General features: G+C 45.7%; 1 protein-coding gene and 1 pseudogene across 1 annotated transcript in view; one reads left to right on the forward strand and one right to left on the reverse strand.

The window, feature by feature from the left end:
• Positions 1-112: 112 nt before the first annotated feature.
• On the reverse strand, positions 113-1,813 carry LOC121048405 (annotated as a pseudogene).
• A 1,201-nt stretch (positions 1,814-3,014) lies between these two features.
• Positions 3,015-20,784, forward strand: part of LOC120836335 (P2X purinoceptor 4) — a 62,261-nt gene continuing 44,491 nt past the window's right edge. Inside the window, exons 1-4 of the mRNA XM_040220777.3 lie at positions 3,015-3,315; positions 15,077-15,260; positions 16,969-17,040; positions 20,351-20,435. Of these exons, the coding sequence (XP_040076711.1) occupies positions 3,176-3,315; positions 15,077-15,260; positions 16,969-17,040; positions 20,351-20,435 (481 nt within the window). The 5' untranslated portion in view covers positions 3,015-3,175. The remainder of the gene's footprint in view (positions 3,316-15,076; positions 15,261-16,968; positions 17,041-20,350; positions 20,436-20,784) is intronic.

Raw genomic sequence — 20,784 nt, forward strand, 5'->3', positions numbered from 1 at the left:
CTTAGTATTTCCACGGCCAATTGCGGATCTACGATACCAGGCGGAATATGCGGTAGTGAGTTGCAGAGCCTTTCCGCGTACTTGCGCATGGCTCCGCGCCATGCCACTTTGTTCATAGCACCCTCCATTTAATCCACACAAGTCGCTTCAGAAAAACCGCTACGGTCGTCCCACTCATACCCCTCTGGTACACTCTATTTTCATGTGCTGCAGTGCAGCTGTCACAAGTGGGGAGAAGATTTGTACACCTGGCCTCACACTCATCTTTTCTATGTTCGAGGCGTACAGATGCTTTCGTGTTAGGAACCTGACTGGTTTCACCGTGGATCCCTGTTGCATCATGTAGAGCTGCTTCAAAGGAGCCGATGAGATCTCTTTTTTACCACCAATTTCCTTATCAAGAAATTGTGATTTGACATTGTTTATGATGTGACATTGGTCAAAGACCAGATAAAGGTTGTTTTTTTTTGGGTCCGCTGGATGTGGAGTTGACATCGTGGCAGGCCCTTCGCACAGTATGTCCATTGCGGCAACATTTATCTAGTGCTTATCCATGACCAGTCACAATTTCGAAGCCAAGTTCCTCTGTCTTCTTTGTGACGTGGACGATGGTTTCTGCAAGTTCAGCTCCAGTGCAGCCCTTGGTAAAAAAAATACCCAACAGGTATCTTGAAGCTGCCAGCCAGGCCACACAGCAGAAAACAAAGCAATGAGTTTGCTAATTTATGGTTGTCAGCTGAGATCAGGTGACCTAAGTCCTGGCTCATATCCACCTAACCAACAAAGGCACCTCTTTGTGTGTGGTACTTGAGCTTCTGTTTGATCTGTATTGCATCTACCACCAAATTACATACTCTCGACTGGGGTGCAGTTAAGCTCTGGAGCTCCGTTTCCAACCTACAGCGAAACGGGGGCTGAATCCAATTTCACCAGTGGTTATACCAATGTATTTCTGTATTGTTTCCGCGGACGCATCCCTTTCCTGCCACTCGTACTTTCTCTAACTTGACGGCTACTCTGCCACATGGGCATGCCGACGAAACTATCGGACAATCATTGGGATATGAGGTAATTGCTACAGCAGAGCGCGGCGCAGTTTACCATTGCTCTCGCTGCGAAGGGCCGTCAAGTCAACCACCAGCATGGTGGATACCGGTGTTCGACGTCATCATGTGACGTATGTGCAAGGCATGTATACTCTGTGTCGCTAGTTGTGTACAGTGCAGGCGAAGGCAACGCCAGGCGAAGAGGAAGGGAGAGCACGAGGAAGGCGGGACGGACAGGAGGGCAATGGTGGGCGAGGGGAGAAAGGGAAAGCATTAGGAACGTTAGAGAGGCGAGGAGGTTTCTCTCCTCCTCCACAGCCTTCCTAGTGTTTGACCTTTCTCCCCACGCCTGGTGTTGCCTTCGGCTGTACTGCACGCAACTAGTGACACGGAGTATACGTAATTCCGAGTGCGTGCTCCACACGGACAAATGTAGACCCTATGTTGCGCTTTTTGCACTCCCAGGAGACTAGGGAGAGGGAAGTGACGTCAACGACACAGCAAACGCAGATTGGGGGCTGATTTCGTTTTCTTCTGTCAACATCCAATCTGCATTTGCTGTGTCGTTGACGTCACTTCCCTCTTCCAAGTCTCCTGGGAGTGCAAAAAGCGCAACATAGCACCCCCGAACGCCGAGGGCTACCGGCCGCATTCTTCTCGCGTGCACGAAATGGGTCAGCAACTGAATTGCCAGAGGAAAACTTTTTGAATAGAAATTGGATACACACCTTTACTGATGAGGGCATAGAGGGTGTCGTCGTCGACATCGCCGTCGCAGTGGCCGCCGCAGTCGTCAACGGTGGTAGAAAGGGAACGTCGCGAGTCTCTTACGACAAGGAGGCAAGGACAGTGCGCGGGAAGAGCTCACTCTAAACCTTTCAAACACCACACATAAATCTGTCAGCATGCTGTTTCATCTCCATCGAAAATACCAGGACTGTGACCGAAAAAGTCTTTTCGCCACGCGCAACAAATGTTTATCCGTTCATGTTTTGGCGGCGCCATCTTTAAAATGTGACAATGGATCGCAATGGATCAAGCAGAGTGGATGGATGGATGGATGCAGAGACGGCTCTCCTCTGAGAGAGGGCAGAGGTGCAGTGAGAGAGGGCTCTGAGAGAGGGCAGAGATTGTGTGCGTGTGCAGCGTGTGTGCAAGTGTGAGCCGTGTGAGCCGCTGGACTGTACGCTGGCTCATGCGCTGGCCTGCGGCTGGCTCAAAGCGCAACTTTTCTTGGCAATGCAGTGGAAGTAGCCACCCTAGTGGAAGGTACGTCCCGCGTCCCCTCTCCCATTTTGAGTGTAAGCAGGCCGCAGGCCCTCCTCCTCTCCCCGGAAATGGGGGAGGAGGAGAGCCTGCGTACACTCAAAATGGAAGAGGGGACGCGGGACGCACCTTCCACTGCATTGCCAAGAAAAGTTGTCGCCGGTCGGGATTTTGGCGGTGCCTCAAGTGGGAGGCACTCACTTGATCGAATGACGTTTTAGCGAACGCCCACGTTTGATCGAACGACACTTTAGCGAATAGTCGGACGCCGCGAAGCGGCGTTTTCGGGTGGGCCAAATGAGTTCATATTTGTGTAATGAGTTGCCGCAGACTGTCGCCGCGAAGCGGCGAAGCGCCGTAAAGCGCAGCGCGACGGATGGGTTAACGCGCGGCCCCGTTATTCGCTAAAACGACCATTCGCTCAAATGTCGCCGTTCGCTAAAATGTCATTCGCTCCTGTGATATGGACCCGCCTCAAGTAGCGGTAGTTAGCGGTAGTCAGACTCTTCTGGTTCAGGTCGCTCGCTGGCATAGCTCGCTGGTGTCATGTCAGGCAACCAGAAGTTTTACCAGTTGTACCAGTTGTACTCCGGCGGAGGAGGGGTGGAAGGTACTTACCTACGCTAACTACCTACCTCACTCACTTCAGTCCGCCTCCCGTCATTTGAAAAAAAAAAAATATGGGAATTAGTGCAGTATAGATGGCGCAAGCTGCCGCCCGATACCACCCGACGTGGTAGAAGGGATGATTTCTTTCGGGTTCCGAAATCGTCCGAACCGCACCGACCGCACTTTCAGAGACAAGACAAGACAAGACTAATAAGGCGCACACTTTCGGGCAGCTTTCGGGTGAAACGTGCGTGATGGGGCTCGGTACTTGTATGAAAGACACGGTCAGCTACATCTTCGAATATGACACCCTCAAAGTCGTCCATATATCGAACAAGAAGATTGGAGCCCTCAACAGGCTCATCCAACTGGTCATTTTGGGCTACATCGTCGGGTGAGTAATGCAGCTCGTCCGCCGATGTAACTTTGCGCGATAGCTGGATAGTTGCAGATTTGTCGTCAATGTCTCCCGTCTTCCCAAAGGAAAATCGTTCTTGAGCAGCATCTGCGAATAGATTCCGGGCCACACTCCCTGTTTTCCAGTTGACGCCAATGGCTTATGGTTGAAAAAAAGATAAGGCGCCAGTTTCAGAGGCCGGCCGGTGAGATATTCGAGTAGTGTCGCACGCCCCCCTACTTGAGCACTGCACGGGCCGGAATTTCCATTCCCGGCCCGACCCCGATAGAATATTTAATTTCTAGGCCCGGCCCGGAAGAGATTCTGCCCATGCCCGGCAGAATTTTTTAGACCGAAGCTTGAGCCCGGCCCAAGCCTAACAAAAATGTTTTTTTTTTTTTTTTTTTTTTTTTTTTTTTTTTAATATTAGCTTGAGTTTGGCCTTAGCCTGACAGATTATATACAGGGTGACCCAAGTCACCAGGCTCGATCTAAAATGAACCATAAAAATCAATGCCTGCACTTAGCAATCTAAACTTTTCGTCAAAGGTGTATTTCACAGGTCGGGGTTTTCTTGTAAAATTACAAAGCGTAGCTCTCTTTCTGTAAAAAATAGGGCCAAGAAACTTGCCAGGGTCTACGGCGGGTGGTGATACAGACGACCAAGTCCAGTAGTGGGGTGTGTTTGGCATTCGGAGTGATATATGGCGTCGGAAACAGCGTCCGAAGGTGCAGCCAATCAGCAAAAGAAAGCAAGCAGACGACACACAGATGAAATCCGTTGGCAGCAAAAGCGCCGTCATTATGCAGACGCATTGTTTTTACTTGAAGGGGGCCCTGCAAGGACTTTTTTACTGGTTTTTAATTTGCACTGAACCTGAGTGCACTGTACGTAGTAACTTAATAAAACTTTTCTTTTCTTGCATTTCGCTTTATTTTAAAAGTTATAGGCGAACTAAAATTACAAAAGCAAGCAAAAGATAAGCTCCTTCATGACGTCCTTGGTCGGTTGAGTGGCCGTGAGCTAGAGGAGGGGCAGTGAGCTCAGCGAGCGTTCACGGCTGCCGCACTGCCTGTTGACGGCTTGAGAGGGCGTCACTAAAGCATGTTCTGGATAGACTGTATGAAGCGGTCAGCCAGGGCGACTCGCATTGCATTTGCTGTGCGATTAAACACTAATTCGGCATGACACTTCGTTGGCCACAATTGACAGCAAACACAGGATAAAGATCAGTTCAGAACCGGAGCCACTTTGCACTGCCATGCCGATAAAGGGCCAAACCGCAAGCCATAGCTGCTTGCCGAAGGCCTTCGGAATGCTCTGAACCAGTCGGATTCTCGACTGCAGCGGCGCCGTGTACATCCGGGACTTTTCTATGCTAGCTGCTTGTATGTGCCTGATCCCCCACTACACCTTTCTAGTATGCGCCGCCTATTTCACCGCCTGGTGGCCCCGCAGGGGGCACCTGTGAAAGCAGGTGTTTGGAGAGTGGCGTCTCCACGGACCCCGAGCCATGCGGGTTCGCCCGCCCACGTATGGCTGTGCGTGGCTTTCCCGTGTCTGGGGAAAAGGGCATCCTGGTGGTTGAGCCAAGCCCGGGGTAGGTTTGGACCCTTCGGGGCCCCCCGGGCGAGGCAATACACCACTTCGGCCCCCGCTTCTCATAGACGGGAGTCCTGGTAAGGCCCGGCCAGGATGATTCAGTCTAGTCGCCACTTCTACTATCCCCTCCCTTCCTTCACCCTTGTCTTCTCCTTCTTTTCACTCTTCTCATTTCTCTTCTTTCCTTTTTCAACTCTTTTGGCGGCAAGGGCTAACCCTGGGTGGCGACAGACACCTTGTCTAGAACCACACTTGGTTATAGAAACTGGGCAGCACTAATAGAGTAACGTCTTCAGCCAAGCCATTCTTGTTATGGAGCGTTACCTATTCCCTTGTTGGGCTCGGTGGTGGGCGGTGCACCACAGTTTCCGAAAACCCTCCCCCTTCATATGGGTTCCAAACTTAAACCTTTTGATCAGCCCCCCAAAAGGGGCCGCACCGAAGCACTGAACATGATGAAAGAATCTTTCGTACTGCAGAAATTCCCGAAATTCCTTGTAATGCACTCGGAAGGTGACAAGCCACTTGGCAAACTTTCTCCCTTTCTGGTCTCCAAAGTTCTTGAAGGTGTTATTGGCTCCAATTACAGTGCAAAAAAGATGGCTTCTGATGATCTCCTTGTCGAGGTCAACACAAAGCAGCAGAGTGATGCCCTTCTCAAACTCAACCTTGTCTCGGACTACAAGGTAAGCGTCAGTCCTCACCGCAAACTGAACAGTGTTCAAGGAGTCATTTCTGAGGATGACTTGCTTGACTCACCTGAGCCAGAGATAATTGAGGGCCTCTCTAGTCAAGGAGTTACAGATGCACGACGAATCACTATCCGCCGTGATGGTGTGGAACGGAAGACAAAACACATCATTTTGACTTTCGATTCAACCACTCTGCCACAGACTGTAAAAGCAGGTTACCTTCAGTGCCGTGTCCGACCTTATGTGCCGAACCCTCAACGGTGCTTTAAGTGCCAGAGGTTAGGCCATGGGTCACGGAACTGTCGGGGAAGGGACACCTGTGCAAAGTGCTCCAGCAAGGAGCACGTCACAGATGCGTGCAATAATGAGCCCCATTGCGCAAACTGTGGTGGCAACCACCCGGCATACTCCCGCTCTTGCCCTGTGTGGAAAGACGAGAAAGAAGTTGTTACATTAAAAGTCACTGAAAACATCACGTATACTGAGGCAAAGAAGCATTTTGCCTTTGTTTCAAAAGGCACTTATGCCGAGGCCGTGCGGAGGGGACCAGCTCGGCCAATGGTTTCGATGGGAACGCAGACGTCTCCGGACGACCTGCATCTCCCATCACGGTCCCCCTCGAAACCCCCGGGAGCGGCGCCGGTGGCACCGCCTCCGAACCGCAAGGTGAATGCTGCCTTGCCAGCATCCACCCCAGAACAGGAGATGACGTCTCCTGCTCAACCAGCTGCTTCGACCTCTCGGGGTCGGGGCCTACCTCCCCACACCTCTGCTCCCCAGAGGAAGCCTGGGGAAGTGCCAAAGCAGTCGACCTCCAAGGGCCAGCTGCCAGCAACTGCAGACGAGCCCATGGATGAGGGTGGGTCGAGATCTGATGAGGAGGCTCTCCTCTCAAGATCAGAGTCCACCCCCTCTGCCTCCGGTGACTCTAATCGGAGGCAGAATAACCCCCCCAAAAAACAAAGTGCACCGCGTGTAAAAATAGATTTTAAATCGTAAGCAATATAGCTTTTTAGTAGAATTTGTATGTTATACTTATTTTGTTTTAAATGGTTAAAAATATAGGTATAATGCAGTGGAACTGCCGCGGTCTTTTACGAAATATTGATGATGTCAACTTTTTTCTCGATGAGCTCCAGCCTGTTGCCATCTGTTTACAGGAGACTCATCTTAATGAAACACATACACAGGTACTACGGCGACATCAGGTTTTTAGAAAGGACCGTGTTTCTTGCAACAGCTCTTCTGGTGGAGTAGCTGTGGTTGTGCAGAGTGGTATTGCCTGTGCTCCTGTCCCTCTTGCGACCCACTTAGAGGCAGTAGCTGTTCGTGTTCTGCTTGACCGCCTAATTACAATTGTCTCGCTTTACCTTCCATCAAACCTTCCAGTGCATGTACATGACCTGCAAGGACTTGTGGGCCAACTCCCGCAACCTTTTTTAATCTTAGGAGATTTTAATGCACACCACCCCATGTGGGGCAGTGGTCGTCAAGACTCCCGTGGTGGTGTCATAGAACGTTTTTTACTGTCATCTGGCCTTTACCTTTTAAACAAGAGACAACCGACTTTTTTTAGTGCACCTCATAATACTTTTACTTCCATTGATCTTTCCATATCATCACCTGCTTTACTTCCTTGTTTTTCTTGGAAGGTTTTAGAAAATCCTTTTGGTAGTGACCATTTTCCTGTAATTTTAGAAAGTTCAGTATCCCTTCCTTCTCTTCGAGCTTGTGCTCCCAAGTGGAAATTAGATAAAGCCGACTGGTCTTTATTTTCTCTGGAGGCAGCCGTCGATCCCGCTGTTTTTTTTAGCTATGTCTCCTGAGGAAGCGACTCTTTACCTTACTGAAAAAATTATAAATGCTGCTTCTCTGTCAGTTCCCCGAACCTCTGGAAATATTCCCAAGAAATGCAAGCCTTGGTGGAACAAGGACTGTACGACCACCATAAAAGCTCAGAATAAGGCTTGGGGAAGGTTTCGGCGGTACCCGACTGTTCAGAACAAGATTAAATTCAAACAGTGCAAAGCAAAAGCTCGTTGGACACGAAAACAAGCCAAGAGGACCTCATGGGTAAAATATGTATCCTCTCTGAACAGTTTTGTTCCTGCAAAAGAGGTATGGGATCGTGTTCGGAAAATTCGGGGTACTTACCACTCCTTCAGTATTCCCCTTTTTCCTTCATCATCCCCATCACTAAAAGATCAGGCTGACATTCTTGCTGATCATTTTCGAGAGGTCTCCAGTTCTTCAAATTACAGTACTAAATTTAAAAAGTTCAGGTCTTTGGCAGAAAAACAGCCAATTGATTTTTCTGGAAGTGATACTGGTTGCAACCGGCCGTTCACAATGTATGAACTTGAAATAGCCCTTGCAGTAAGGAAGCAGTCAGCACCTGGCCCAGATATGATTCATTATGAACTGCTGAGGCACTTGTCGGCTGAATCCTTGATGAATTTGTTGTCTTTCTTTAATCATTTATGGGCAGCTTCTTGTTTTCCACAGTGCTGGAAGCAAGCACACATCATTCCCATCTTGAAGCCTGGCAAAGACCCTTCCCTACCAGCAAGTTATCGGCCTATCGCTTTGACTAGTTGTCTAGGAAAAACTTATGAACGGCTTATAAACAGAAGGCTAGTATACATTCTAGAACAAAAGAAAATTTTCGATAAAAACCAGTGTGGTTTTAGAAGAGGTCGCTCAACCTTGGATCACCTTGTCCGGTTAGAGACTTTTGTTCGTGAGGCTTTTGTGAACCGGCAGCATTGCCTTTCTGTCTTTTTTGATTTACAGAAAGCTTATGATACGGCATGGCGGTATGGAATACTTCAGGACCTGTATAGGTGCGGTGTTCGAGGTCGCATGCTGCGTTGCATAAAGGACTTCTTGACAGACCGTTGTTTTCAGGTCCGCCTGGGATCCACGCTCTCGAATGTTTTTACACAGGAAAACGGAGTCCCATAGGGAGGTGTCTTGAGTGTTACCTTGTTCGCAATTAAGATCAACAGCCTCGCTGCAGTTATACCATCATCAGTTTTTTATTCATTGTACGTAGACGATGTCCAGATTGCTTTCTCCTCATGCAACTTGTCAATTTGTGAGCGCCAATTGCAGATAGCAATAAATAGGATGAGTAAGTGGGCTGATGAAAATGGTTTTCGGTTTGCACCAGAAAAAACAGTGTGCGTGCCTTTTTCATTACGTCGGGGGTTGTCGCTAGATCCCAGCTTGCAGATGAATGGCACTGACATAACCGTTAGGCATGAACACAAGTTTTTGGGTGTTATTTTTGATAAGAAGCTCACTTTTCAGCCCCATCTAAAGGAACTGAAGCGAAAGTGTCTTAAATCTGCCAATGTTCTCAAGGTACTTGCACACGTCTCCTGGGGTTCTGACAGGAGATGCCTCCTGCGACTCTACAACTCGCTGGTTCGTTCCCGTCTCGATTATGGTGCAGTTGTATATGGCTCGGCACGACCGTCATCTTTAAAAATGCTGGATCCTGTGCATCACCTTGGGCTTCGACTTGCCACGGGGGCCTTCCGAACGTCGCCTGTTCCGAGTTTGTATGCAGAGACGCACCAAATGCCACTAGAAAAGCGAAGACAGTTCCTCAGCCTATGCTATAGTTATAAAGTCAAATCTGATCCTGAACACCCATCCTATCGCTGCTTGCAGGTATCTCCTTTTTCACGTCTTTTTGAGAACAAGCCAAGTATAGGACGGCCTTTATGCCTCCGCATTCAATGCATGTCTACATCCCTGCAACTTGCGCTCCCTGAGCGTAGCTTGATGACGAGAGTTTGAAGCATTGCTCCTTGGAAGGCGGTTCACTATACCTGTGACTGGTCGCTAGCGAATTACAATAAGCGATCTGTTGCACCACTAGTTCTTCAGCAAGAGTTTATGGCCTTGCAAGCTAAGTATAAGGACTATGCACAATTCTTCACTGATGGTGCAAAAACTCCACACTTTGTCGGTTCAGCTGTATATTCAGAACACTTTGTAAAAGCTCGGCGGCTTCACTCTGTTGCCAGCATTTTTACTGCAGAACTTTATGGTGTGCTTATGGTTATTGAATATATATATAGGCAACAACATCAGGAAAGCTATTTTGTTTGTGGACTCCCAGAGTGCTATCCTTTCTCTCTGTTCCCTCAATGATGCTAAGAATCGGCTCGTTGCAACAAGTAGAGGTAGAGTTAAACCTGGCTTCCCAAATGGGATACAATATCAAGCTATGCTGGGTACCAAGCCATGTGGGAATTTCAGGTAATGAAAAGGCGGATAGGCTAGCAGCCTCCGTTAAGGATGCTCTGGAAACACCGGTTCAGCTGCCTCAAGAAGATTTTAAACCGGTTCTCAAAAAAGCAGTTTATTATGCCTGGCAGCAAGACTGGGACAAAGAAATAAATAATAAGCTACATGTTATCAAACCACGTTTGGAGTTATGGGAGAGTTCGCACCATAGAGACCGTCGCCATGAAGTCTTAATGTGTCGCTTGAGAATTGGACATTCACGTATCACCCATCGACATCTTCTTTGTGGTGAGGACACCCCAGTCTGTGAGCATTGCGGTGAATCGCTAACTATACTGCATATTCTATGGCACTGCAAATTTTTTTATCAGGAACGCCGGACGAGTTTTCCTTTACTTTCTGGATATCTTCCATTTCATCCAGTCTTCTTACTGGGAGATGAACCTTTAGTTCCTTTTGATCACATTTTAGATTTTCTTAAAAAAACTGGCTACCTGCACCAGTTATAGATCCTCTGCATAGTGCATTGCATAGTAATTCCTTCCTTCTACTATAGAGTCTTTTAATTATCTCTTTGGCGCAGCATGGCCTATGTTGCTTTTTGCGCCATTAAACACCTAATAATCAATCAATCAATCAACCACCGCCTGGTGGCGGGTATGTCGACGGATCATTTCTTGTTTCCGTACTTTATAAACTGCATTTGTTTCTTTTGTGATCTAAAATACTGAATAAAAGCTACAAATAATTGAAACGACTCATGCCACTTATATTTTGTATTTTGACTAAAAAGAAGCTCTTAGCGGCTCTGACCAGTAGTAAGGCCAGGACCTAAAACATCACGATGTCGTCACATATTGCGCGCTTTCGGCACCGCAGGCCGCCCCCGTAGGTAGAGGAGGTTTCCACGTCGTCCGGTTAAAATTTGACGCACTGATATTTAGTTACTCTCTCCGTGCCTGCTAACTTGCCCGAACCCGAAGAGACATGGAAACCGCAAAAAAGGTAGACGCTTAAATATGATCGCAGGGCCCCTTTAAGTTTTGCTTTTATTGTCCGCATTTATTTTTTAACTAAAGGTACATTTCGAAAAGATTATGTTCATTTTAATAAATTACGGTGGTCGCGAGCCGTTGCGATAAGGAGATAGCGCCATCTATCAATACGAACGCCAAACACGCCCCGCTACTGGACTTGGTCGTCTGCGCTGCCGCCCGCCGTAGACCCTGGCAAGTTTCTTGACCCTATTTGTTACAGAAAGAGAGCTACACTTTGTAATTTTAGACTTAAAAACCGACCTGTGAAATACACCTTTGACGAAAAGTTTAGATTGCTACTTTCAGGCGTCGATTTTTACGGTCCATTTTAGATCGAGCCTGATGACTTGGGCAGGGTTGTAAAAGCAAATACCATGTAAGCCAATACTGGCAACTCCCGCGGATCACGGACGAAAAGTGATCGCAGCGCCCCTGGCGAGCTCGGAGTCTCCGCTAGCAGACAAATTCTCCACAATGCATTGGTTTTGCCTATCTCTGTGCGAGGTGAGCAATGAAAAACAATTGTCATGGTTATTCGCTGCTTTGAATGTTAAAAAGTAGGTTCCACCTCATGAGTCAAGGGCATTTTCTTCGCGAGGGAAAGATGTTACAGCTTGTAGGGTGCAATTATGGGGCTCTCTCGAAGAAACATTCCGCCAGAAGACTAAGAACTTATGTCTGCCAGGCAAGACACGAATGTACCTTCGCCCTGTTTCTTTGAAAAGGGTAATGTAAGAAATGTTTTAGAACATTGCTACGTTTCAACTTTATTGTGCATATCGATCAGTTCTTTTTGTTGTTGCAATTTCAATTTCTCATGATTGCATTGCTTAAAACCGTTTCGTCGAATAGCGAGCTGGCTATATCCCGATCGTCTCCGGATAAAGAAGCAAAGGGCAATTTCGAACGACGTACCCTACTGCGATGTCAGTATGCTCTGGAAAAAGACGATTGTGCACATGCAAATCTGACGCTATTACGGAAACTAATAAAAGCCTAGTTACAAAAAAGAACAGCCGATGGACGATCGTGCACCTCCTTTTCATAGTCTACTTTCTTTTTATGTTTGAGGCGACGCTACGCCGCCGCGGTCGTTCTTCCTCCTGCGTTTATGTTTTTTGCTTGCTTTTTTCTTTCTTGCGCTTACTTGACGTTCGAACCATCGCATATTTTGCTTTGCCTTGTTTGGCTTAGTTTTTACTTTCCTTTGCTTCGTCGCTTACTACCACCGGTTCGTCTGCTACGCTATGCCTGGACATTTGGAGGGCTGTCTGCAACGTTGTTGTTGTTGTTGTTGTTGTTGTTGTTGTTGTTGTTGTTGTTGTTGTTTTTCCACTGCCGTCTATGATAACCTCCTATGTTCGCCTTCGATTGGGTTTCTGATCCGAAATCTTTATATGTACTTTTTGATACTTAATAAATATATTAAGGAGTGTAAGCTCGTTATACATTTCTTTTTGGATTTTATTTGAGTATGCGGTCACGTCTGCTATGAGTCATCGTTGGTTGATCAACCGGCCGCCTTCGGGCATACATTAGCGCATACTTGGAGATGGCAGTCGTGCCACGTGCCTGCCATCTCCAGTTTTTCATGTGTGGTGGAAAATTCTTCTTCCGCTTCCCGAAGTCCGAACAAACGTGAGTAATTAAGTTACTTCAAATTAAACTGGAACAGCCTTCCAAGTTTGGCTTCAAAATCGCCACTGACGCCTCAACAGACGAATATTTCACCAAACAAAAGTTCAGCTGAAAACACACTTGAGGCCGGTGATTGAGACTCAAAACAAAGGCACGGTGTGCAAAGATTGACTGGACATGTACGCCAACAAGAATACTGGAATGTACTTTTGAACTGCTGCACTAAGCGAGCAAACAAACAACCTCCCAAAGTCACTGGGAAAAGAAAAGGGAAAGCAAAAAAGGTCACACACTGCTAGCAGGGAGCGGATTGCAGCTCTTTTGTTTTTAGTTCCTACCAACGCCGCGAAAGCAAATAAACAAACGTGTAACGTGCAGCTGAAAAAAAAAGAAGTTAAGCTCTTTTTTTTTATAGTTTTGTCGTGTATTTTCCGCTTTGCTCGTTGTAGACTCAACACCGAGGGCGAGCATCACCTGCTAATTTTCAACAGGCGCCCCGTGCGATCGTCGTCGTTGGAGGAGGTTTTTGCTGGGTGATTTGTATTTTTGTATCGTCTCCTAACTTCTTCGTTGCAATTGCCGGCCGCTGTTCGCAACTGTTCTCCATTTCTTTTCATTTTCGTCTGGGATGGAGACCCCATCTTTTCTGCAAAGTTAGGAAAGTGTTTGCATGGTCATTTTTCTCGTTACTTTTTGTTTTTGTAATGCTGCAGAGGCTGGTGCGCTTGCTCTGGTAATTTTAACATATTGTTTGCGCACGATTTAATAATCACCTATTCAGGTAAGAAATTGTGACAATGCAGTTTGTAACGGATAAACAGTAACTTCTTACGACGTAGTACGAGTGGCTAAACGCCTTTTTTCCGCTTCCCAGATGCGTTTTAAACGCGTGTGATCCCCCTGAGCGGCGTTTGAGACCTCTAAATAAACTGCTCTATCTTCGTTCATGCGCGCATTGTTATTTGTTTGTCGTTGCAGTTGCGATCAGTGGATTCCGCTTTGCAAGCGGACTGACCGTAATGAATTGTTTCAGCTGTTGGGGTGAAGAAACGGGGCTCGCAAAGCTCGAAGACGTCACGGAGCCTATACTTTTTCATTGCGTTGTCCGCTTCCGTAGACTCAGGGTCCGCTAGAGGCGCCACTATCACGTTCGCCGCCGCTCCCATAGGTTTTCGAAGGAGTTTCCAGTATTGGCGAAGCTATATCGTATTTGGTAAAAGTTACTTAAAAATGTACCTAAGATACAGTTACAGTTACTCATACAAAAAGGTACTTAGGTACGCACCTAGGTACTTGCTTAAAGAGTCAAGTCAGTGCCTCTGATGTCGTACCCAACTCAACGTTAATCACGGCACATGGTAATGTGTTAATACTTCAAGATTTATAGTTTCTACCATTTTTACGAAGTGAATAGAAAAGTACCTGTAAAAAGTAGCTTCACTTTGTTACAAGTTACTGGAAAATGTACCTAAGATACAAATACAGATACCGAGAAATTAAAGTACCCAGGTTTGTACCTCAGGTACAACGAAAGTACCTAAATACCGATTTCCAGTTACTTGTACCTAGGTACTTTACAACCCTAGACTTGGGTCACCCTATACATGAGCCCAAAAAAGCTTGTAGGCTTTAACGTAAAAACTTTCTAAGAATAAAGCGAGCATCTTTGATATAAATTTCGTCTAAACTTAAACCAAGCTTTTTTTTTCTTTTTTTGACAGGATAAATATTTTGATTTAGACCACTATGTATTTTTAAGAATAGGGGCGAAATGTGTGCTTCATAAGCGATCTTGAGAAAAAAAAAAAGTGGGAAATATTTTATTTATGCATTTCTTTCGTTGTTCAATTCGTTTCACAGATAACTTTCCTCTCTACATGTTTTTGTGAAGAAGCAATCGGAATCACGCTAGTGCTTCTCCAAAAGGCTGTATGAGCATAAAACTGTCTATGGTAGTCAGCTTATCTTTGGTGACATAGTAAGGCCCCCTGCACAAAGTGCAAAGTCAAGCTCGCGTTTTTTCTTCTTTTTTTTTTTGGAAAGCAGAGGGAAAAGCCAGTTATGTTGTACGCTGCGACTGGAGTGCCCTCGTTTTTTTTTTACTGCACTTCCCACTATGCTTGAGGAATCCATATGTTTCCTTTTATCCACATGAATGCTTTCGAAATGCAAGACGTCTTTTTTTGAAGGGGGGGAGAGGAAGGGGAGGGGGGGGGGGGGGGGCATTGTTGTAGTGATTTTGCATTTCACTTGTTTGTTTTCATTTCATTGAGCAATCTTTTTGTTATCAACAATTCAGAATTTGCAGCACACGACTGCCCAGCCACGGCCCACGGCCCGAAAAATATTTTGTTCATGCCAAGCCCGGCTCGGGCCCGAGAAAATGCGTACTACCTGGCCCGAGCCTGGCCCGCGGGTTGGGCCAGGCTCAGGTTTTTGGGCTGGTCCGGGCCCGTGCAGTGCTCTACCCCCTACTACTTCCAAATTGTCAACGTGGCTGCTCTTTTTTTTTTTTTTTTCTCCCGCAGTTACGTGATTGTTTACAAGAAGGGCTACCAGCAATTCAGTTCCTTCAACACTGCCACCACCACCAAGGTAAAAGGGGTGCTGTCCACGCAGAATTTGTCCGACGACGATTTCTACCCGTTCCTGTCCGACAAGTCTGTTTACAAGAAGGTCTGGGACATCGCTGACATCGTTGTTCCTCCTGAGGCGAGTACAGATTAGATTTCATTGGTTGCTCGAATCTTTCTGCGCCTATCTTAGAGCATATATTTAATATTTCATTGAGTAAGGGTATATTTCCATCTCTGTGGAAAGAGTCTATTGTTGTTCCTATTCATAATACAAGGGATACTTCGCAAGTTGGGAACTATCGCCCTGTATCATTGCTATGTTCTTTTTCAAAAATATTTGAGATAGTGATGCACACCCGTCTGTCCTTTTATTTCAAGCGCTGTATCAGTTCTTTTCAGCACGGTTTTATCAAGGGGCGCTCAGTCGAGACAAACCTCTGTACCTTCCTTCATTATTCAGTGCCTTTTGTTTGTAATCGCGGTCAAGTTGACGTCGTTTATTTTGACCTCTCGAAAGCCTTTGACAAGGTGAACCACGCTTTGCTGCTGCACAAATTGTCACGTAATGGCGTTTCTCCTGTGCTTTTATTATGGCTTGAAAGCTACCTGACTGACCGTCATTGTGTCGTACGCATTTTAAATAACTTCTCTGATCCTTTTTATCCGTCATCGGGAGTACCACGGGGCTCCAATTTGGGTCCACTATTGTTTTTGATCTTTATCAATGAGATATCTACTTGCGTAGTAAACTCAAACGTGCTGTTATTCGCAGACAACATCAAGCTCTTTTTAAGTATTAGTTTGATCGACAACTGTGACCTTCTTCAGAGTGACGCATCGCATATTTTAGACTGGTGTCGGGAAAATTGCTTAATCATCAATCCAGAAAAAACTAAGGTCATGCCTTTCAGTAAAAAACATGAAATTATACACTATTCCTACTCAATTGATAAGTGCATTTTAAGAGTATCATCGCTTCGTGATCTAGGAGTGTACTTTGACACTACTCTATCCTTTGGCTGCCATGTCGCCCATATTGCCTGTTCTGCATTTAGATTACTTGGAATGATTACTCGGTTAACTAGAAAGTTTGCAAACTATGCTTGTTTCGTTCGTTTATTTTGTTCTATTATCAAATCGAGACTAGACTTTGGCTCTGTGGTGTGGAATTCACTGACACTATGTGATGCAGCTAAAATAGAGTCAGTTCAGAGACGTTTTGTGCTCATAATCTATGACAAATACCTTGGCTGAAGGCATTTTTACAACTATGAACTCCTGCTCGACAAATTTGGCCTACAGTGTCTATCCCTCAGAAGATTATCGCGCAATGTTGCCTTCTTGTATAAAATAGTTCACGGGGACATTGACTCAACACTTTTGTTCACAGTGAACTTTAACGTACCGACTCGCTCAAATAGGACAGCTCTCACTTTTTATCCCCACGATCAACACATGACATCACCAACAACAAGAATGCAGACAAGTGTAAACAATCTTGGGCATGAAAAGTTTGATATTTTTGATAGCTACGTAAATCTCAGTAGAAAATTAGATGAGATTATTTTCCGTCGCTAAAAATGTACTGTCGTGTTTTGTTGCATGCTAGTTTTATCAGTTGAGCATGTTTTAGAGTTGTGCAATTTGTTTTTTTTCACTGTGCCACATTGTAGACCTTTGTTGGTTGTTAATTGGCACAAATAAAGGCATTATGATGATGATGATGACATTGCTGACATCGTTGTTCCTCCTGAGGCGAGTACAGATTAGATTTCATCCGGCAAGCGACCGCTCTACACCTGTCTTTGATAAGTGTCTGACATGTCATTTTTTCACTTTGATAGGAAAGCGGGCAGTTTTTCGTCACCACCAATCTGATCATCACCCCGAACCAACATATGAAGACGTGCCCCGAGGTGAGAAAAAAAAGAGAAGTTAGCTCTTACTTTACACATGCGCAAGCTTCCTGTTGTCTTTATCTGCACTGCTCACACCAGACATAGATGTCCCATAAGAAATAGATTTACATAGTTTTTTTTCACCGGAAACATAAACTATGCGTCACCGAACGCTCTTCCTAGCGTTTCGAACCAGATGCCCGAGTTTCAGAACTAATCATTATCTTATTCAAAAGTTATAAATAACTTCTAGGTAAGAATGGGCGGCCGATGGAAATCTCGAATACATGGAGCTGAATAGCGCCAGTTACCCAAAACTGGCATAAACTGGACCCATTTTCCCATTAAAATTTTGAGAAAATCACGTATAACTATAGTCGGTTACAAGTCAAGAAGGTAAGCGAAGTTCCTTTCACAAGCGTGATGTGCCCATTTCAAATCCCTCCGCAGTCGAAAGAATAGTTCACTGGAGACGCCCCTTGTTGCACTTCAATGGATAGATATTGGCTACAGAGTGATGCCGGTTTGTCTCTGACACCCACTTTTTAAGGAAGCGGCCTTTGTATTCAGCGGACAGGGAACCGATCCCATGAAAGTAGCCTTTGTATCCATCAGAGGGGGAACCTAACCCCCGAAAGTCGGATTTGTGTCCATCGGAGGGGGAAAAACTCGTCTCCCTCTCGTGGCTTCCACAACGCTAAATTAAAGTCAAAAGATAAGGCAAATATTTACAGGAAGGCAAGACCCTCCTCCCGCGTTGGCCGCGACGTCACGGAAACGATGGTATGCTATTGTATGCGGAGGTGGCAGAGGAATATCTGAATCCCTTTGAGGGGAATTTACCGCTACCTTCTTGACCTGTAACTTAGTATAGAATTTCATGTTTTCTGAGATTGTTCCTTTGTCAAATTCAGAGAGTGTTTTTCTGAGCTTATTTTTTGCCATAGATTCAAAGTTTATCAGAGTTTGTTTTTGTTCAATTCCCAATTCCCTGAAATTCAGAGTTTAATTTCGCATTGTTTCCTATTAAAAGTAAATAATATCCGAGTGTAAATCTATGCTAGATAATAAAAAAAAAAAGCACTTGTATCAATTATTTTTTTACTTGGATTTGATGTTGATGCCATTGCCAATACTAATTTGGCCCGCGAGAAAAGTTGCGCACAATTTTTGCTTTGATAAACGTCGACACCATAAAATAAAAAAACTCCCGGAGGTGGTCGCTGGGAAGCTCGTATTCATCCCATTTCATTTCATAAACCTACCCCGCAGCCGCGCGATGTGGGGTGGTAAAGGATTTAATAGAGAAGATCAACTGCCCCTCTTCCCCATTTTATGCCATCTCTATATAGTCCATAGCTTTCACTGTTACAATACAACCTCTCCTTCCTCTCAAAGCACAAATAGTATGGTCCAAACTGGAAACCAAAACAGTGGCTATTGTCATGACCCAAAAGTACTGGGTATTTGTGAGAAATTCAAACCTGGCTTTTCGCGCTGCAAAAATAAACTAGACGTCGCGGAGAGCTCAAACTTTGTCAGAACATAGCACCAGCCGCTCGAGGAAGATGCCAAAGTTTCAGCACCAACCGTTACCTTATTCAAAAGTTATAAATGATTTTTGAAATTTTCAGTGGAAAAATGGGGCCCTTTTTCGCCCGTTTTCGGTTTCTTGCGCCATAGAGCATGTATTTGAGAGCTCCGTCAGCCACCATCCTTCCATTGAAATTTTCAGAAAATCGCTTATTACTTTTGAATAAGATAACGGTTGGTGCTGAAACTTTGGCATCTTGCTCATCTTGCTCGAACGGCTGCGGCAATGTTTTAACGGGGTTGGAGCTCCCCACAATGTCCACTTTATTTTTAGGTGCGATAAGCCGTATTTTGATTTCTCACAAGCGCACGGTACAATGAAACATTGTCCTGAATGAACCTTGACGAGATAAGTGTAAGACCTCTTGACAATGGTCCTAGATTTGAAAGATAACTGTCGTGGAATCTTCCCAGGACCATTGACCCTTTTGCACTGATCAAACTTGATTGTAAAATACCGTCTTTTATTTGTTTTATCTGTGTGATCAGATAAATTCGGAATTTATCTGATCAATCCAAATGGACGAAAAGTTTACCGGCGAGTGTTTTTCTGGTTTATACAAAAACACGGAACCTTACCTATGGCTTTTGACTGAGAAAACAGTTCTGAAACTTTGGCATCTAGCTTCAGCTGCTAGAGCTACATTTGAGCAGAGAATGAGCGTTTGGCGATGCATAGTTTATTGTTCCGGTGGAAAAAAACTAAATTTTTTGGGGAGGACACGTACATTCAACGAACACAAGTCACAGCTAGACCAAAGCTTTGATCGCTGGACTAGACATCTATTGTCGGCAACATTTTCTGACCTTTCCCAACCAGGGGCAAAACGACTCGTTTATGAGTGGGCTCGATACTGGAGAAGATTGCTCAGGTGGCCAAAAGTCTCGTTTTGTGATGTTGGTGAGCCGTTTTGGTTGTGAGATGAACAAATATGCCAGTAAGAAAAGTTATTGGTGTAGAGTACAGTGTTCCCTGTCTCTGTTCAATATAGGGCATATTCTTATGAACTCTTGATTAATATTGCTGATTTGGTATGGAGCAGAGCTACCCAGCTAAAAAAGTAAATGAATAGGAAGTGAGCAAATATGCTGGTATAAGCTTATATCGAACATAAGCCACGTTTACATGAATACAACTTCAGCGCATCGACTCGAATCATCCTTCGAAGGAAGCCAACGCGGCAACGTTTACATGAATGCACACCAAGCCCTACGCGAAGGTGGCGCCACGCCGTGTCAAAACTCAAAGTTAAAGCTGCATTTCCGGCTTTGGCCGTGACCACATTTTCCTGTGGATCACACGTGAAGGCCTTTCTATGCTTTTGGCAAGCGTAAAGATTGTGCTCTCTGTCTTCGATGCTGTGCAAGGAGCTACGAGACGGAAGAAACATCCCATCTCCGAGCAGTTGGCGGCATTCTACGCTTTGGTAGGCACGTACGCGCAATGCGAAGTCAACCACCTACATGGTGTAGGTTCCCCCCGTCCCTCCCTAGCGCGACATCACGTGCAAGGAATGTATAGGTTGTTTCAAGATAACTTTGCAGAAGACAAAAGTTGCAGCACAGCACGCAGTGGCTGCTCTCCACAGGAGCACATTCCATTGGCATGTTGTCACTTGTATCACTCCAGCCCTCTGATTGGCTCATTGTGGCAGTAGTTCCCCCTTTCTGCCAACTTGTGCTGAAACAAAGTAAGTGAGTACGCATCTTTCTACAAATGAAAACAATTTCCCAGGACCCGAACGTCAAACAGGCACACTGTAAATCGGTGAATGACACTACGTCCTGCACACCCGGAGAAGCCCTCCTGCTTGGGAATGGTGAGTGTGCCATGTACATTTTGACTCTCGCAAAACACTGGTCTGCCTCACTCATCGGTGGCCGACTGTGTTTATTAGCGTGCCACAGCTCGGAGCACATGGAGCTGAAGCTTGCGCTGCAGAACCCAGAGATTCTGGGTTCAATCCCTACCCGTGCCCGTTGCAGTCTAGATGAGCCTCGTGCCGGCTTGCGGTCGCATATCACTACTGCATAGTGCACGTTAAAGGGGTCGTGAAAATTTTTTTTGCGAAATTCAGGGCTATACGTTTTTTTGGAATCCTTGTTCTTTATTATATAACCCAGATTCATTCATTTCGCTTCATACGACGCCTTCCAGCAGATTAGTCT

The sequence above is a fragment of the Ixodes scapularis genome, unplaced genomic scaffold, assembly GCF_016920785.2.
Source record: "Ixodes scapularis isolate PalLabHiFi unplaced genomic scaffold, ASM1692078v2 PGA_scaffold1__304_contigs__length_218370807, whole genome shotgun sequence".
NCBI lineage: Eukaryota > Metazoa > Arthropoda > Arachnida > Ixodida > Ixodidae > Ixodes > Ixodes scapularis.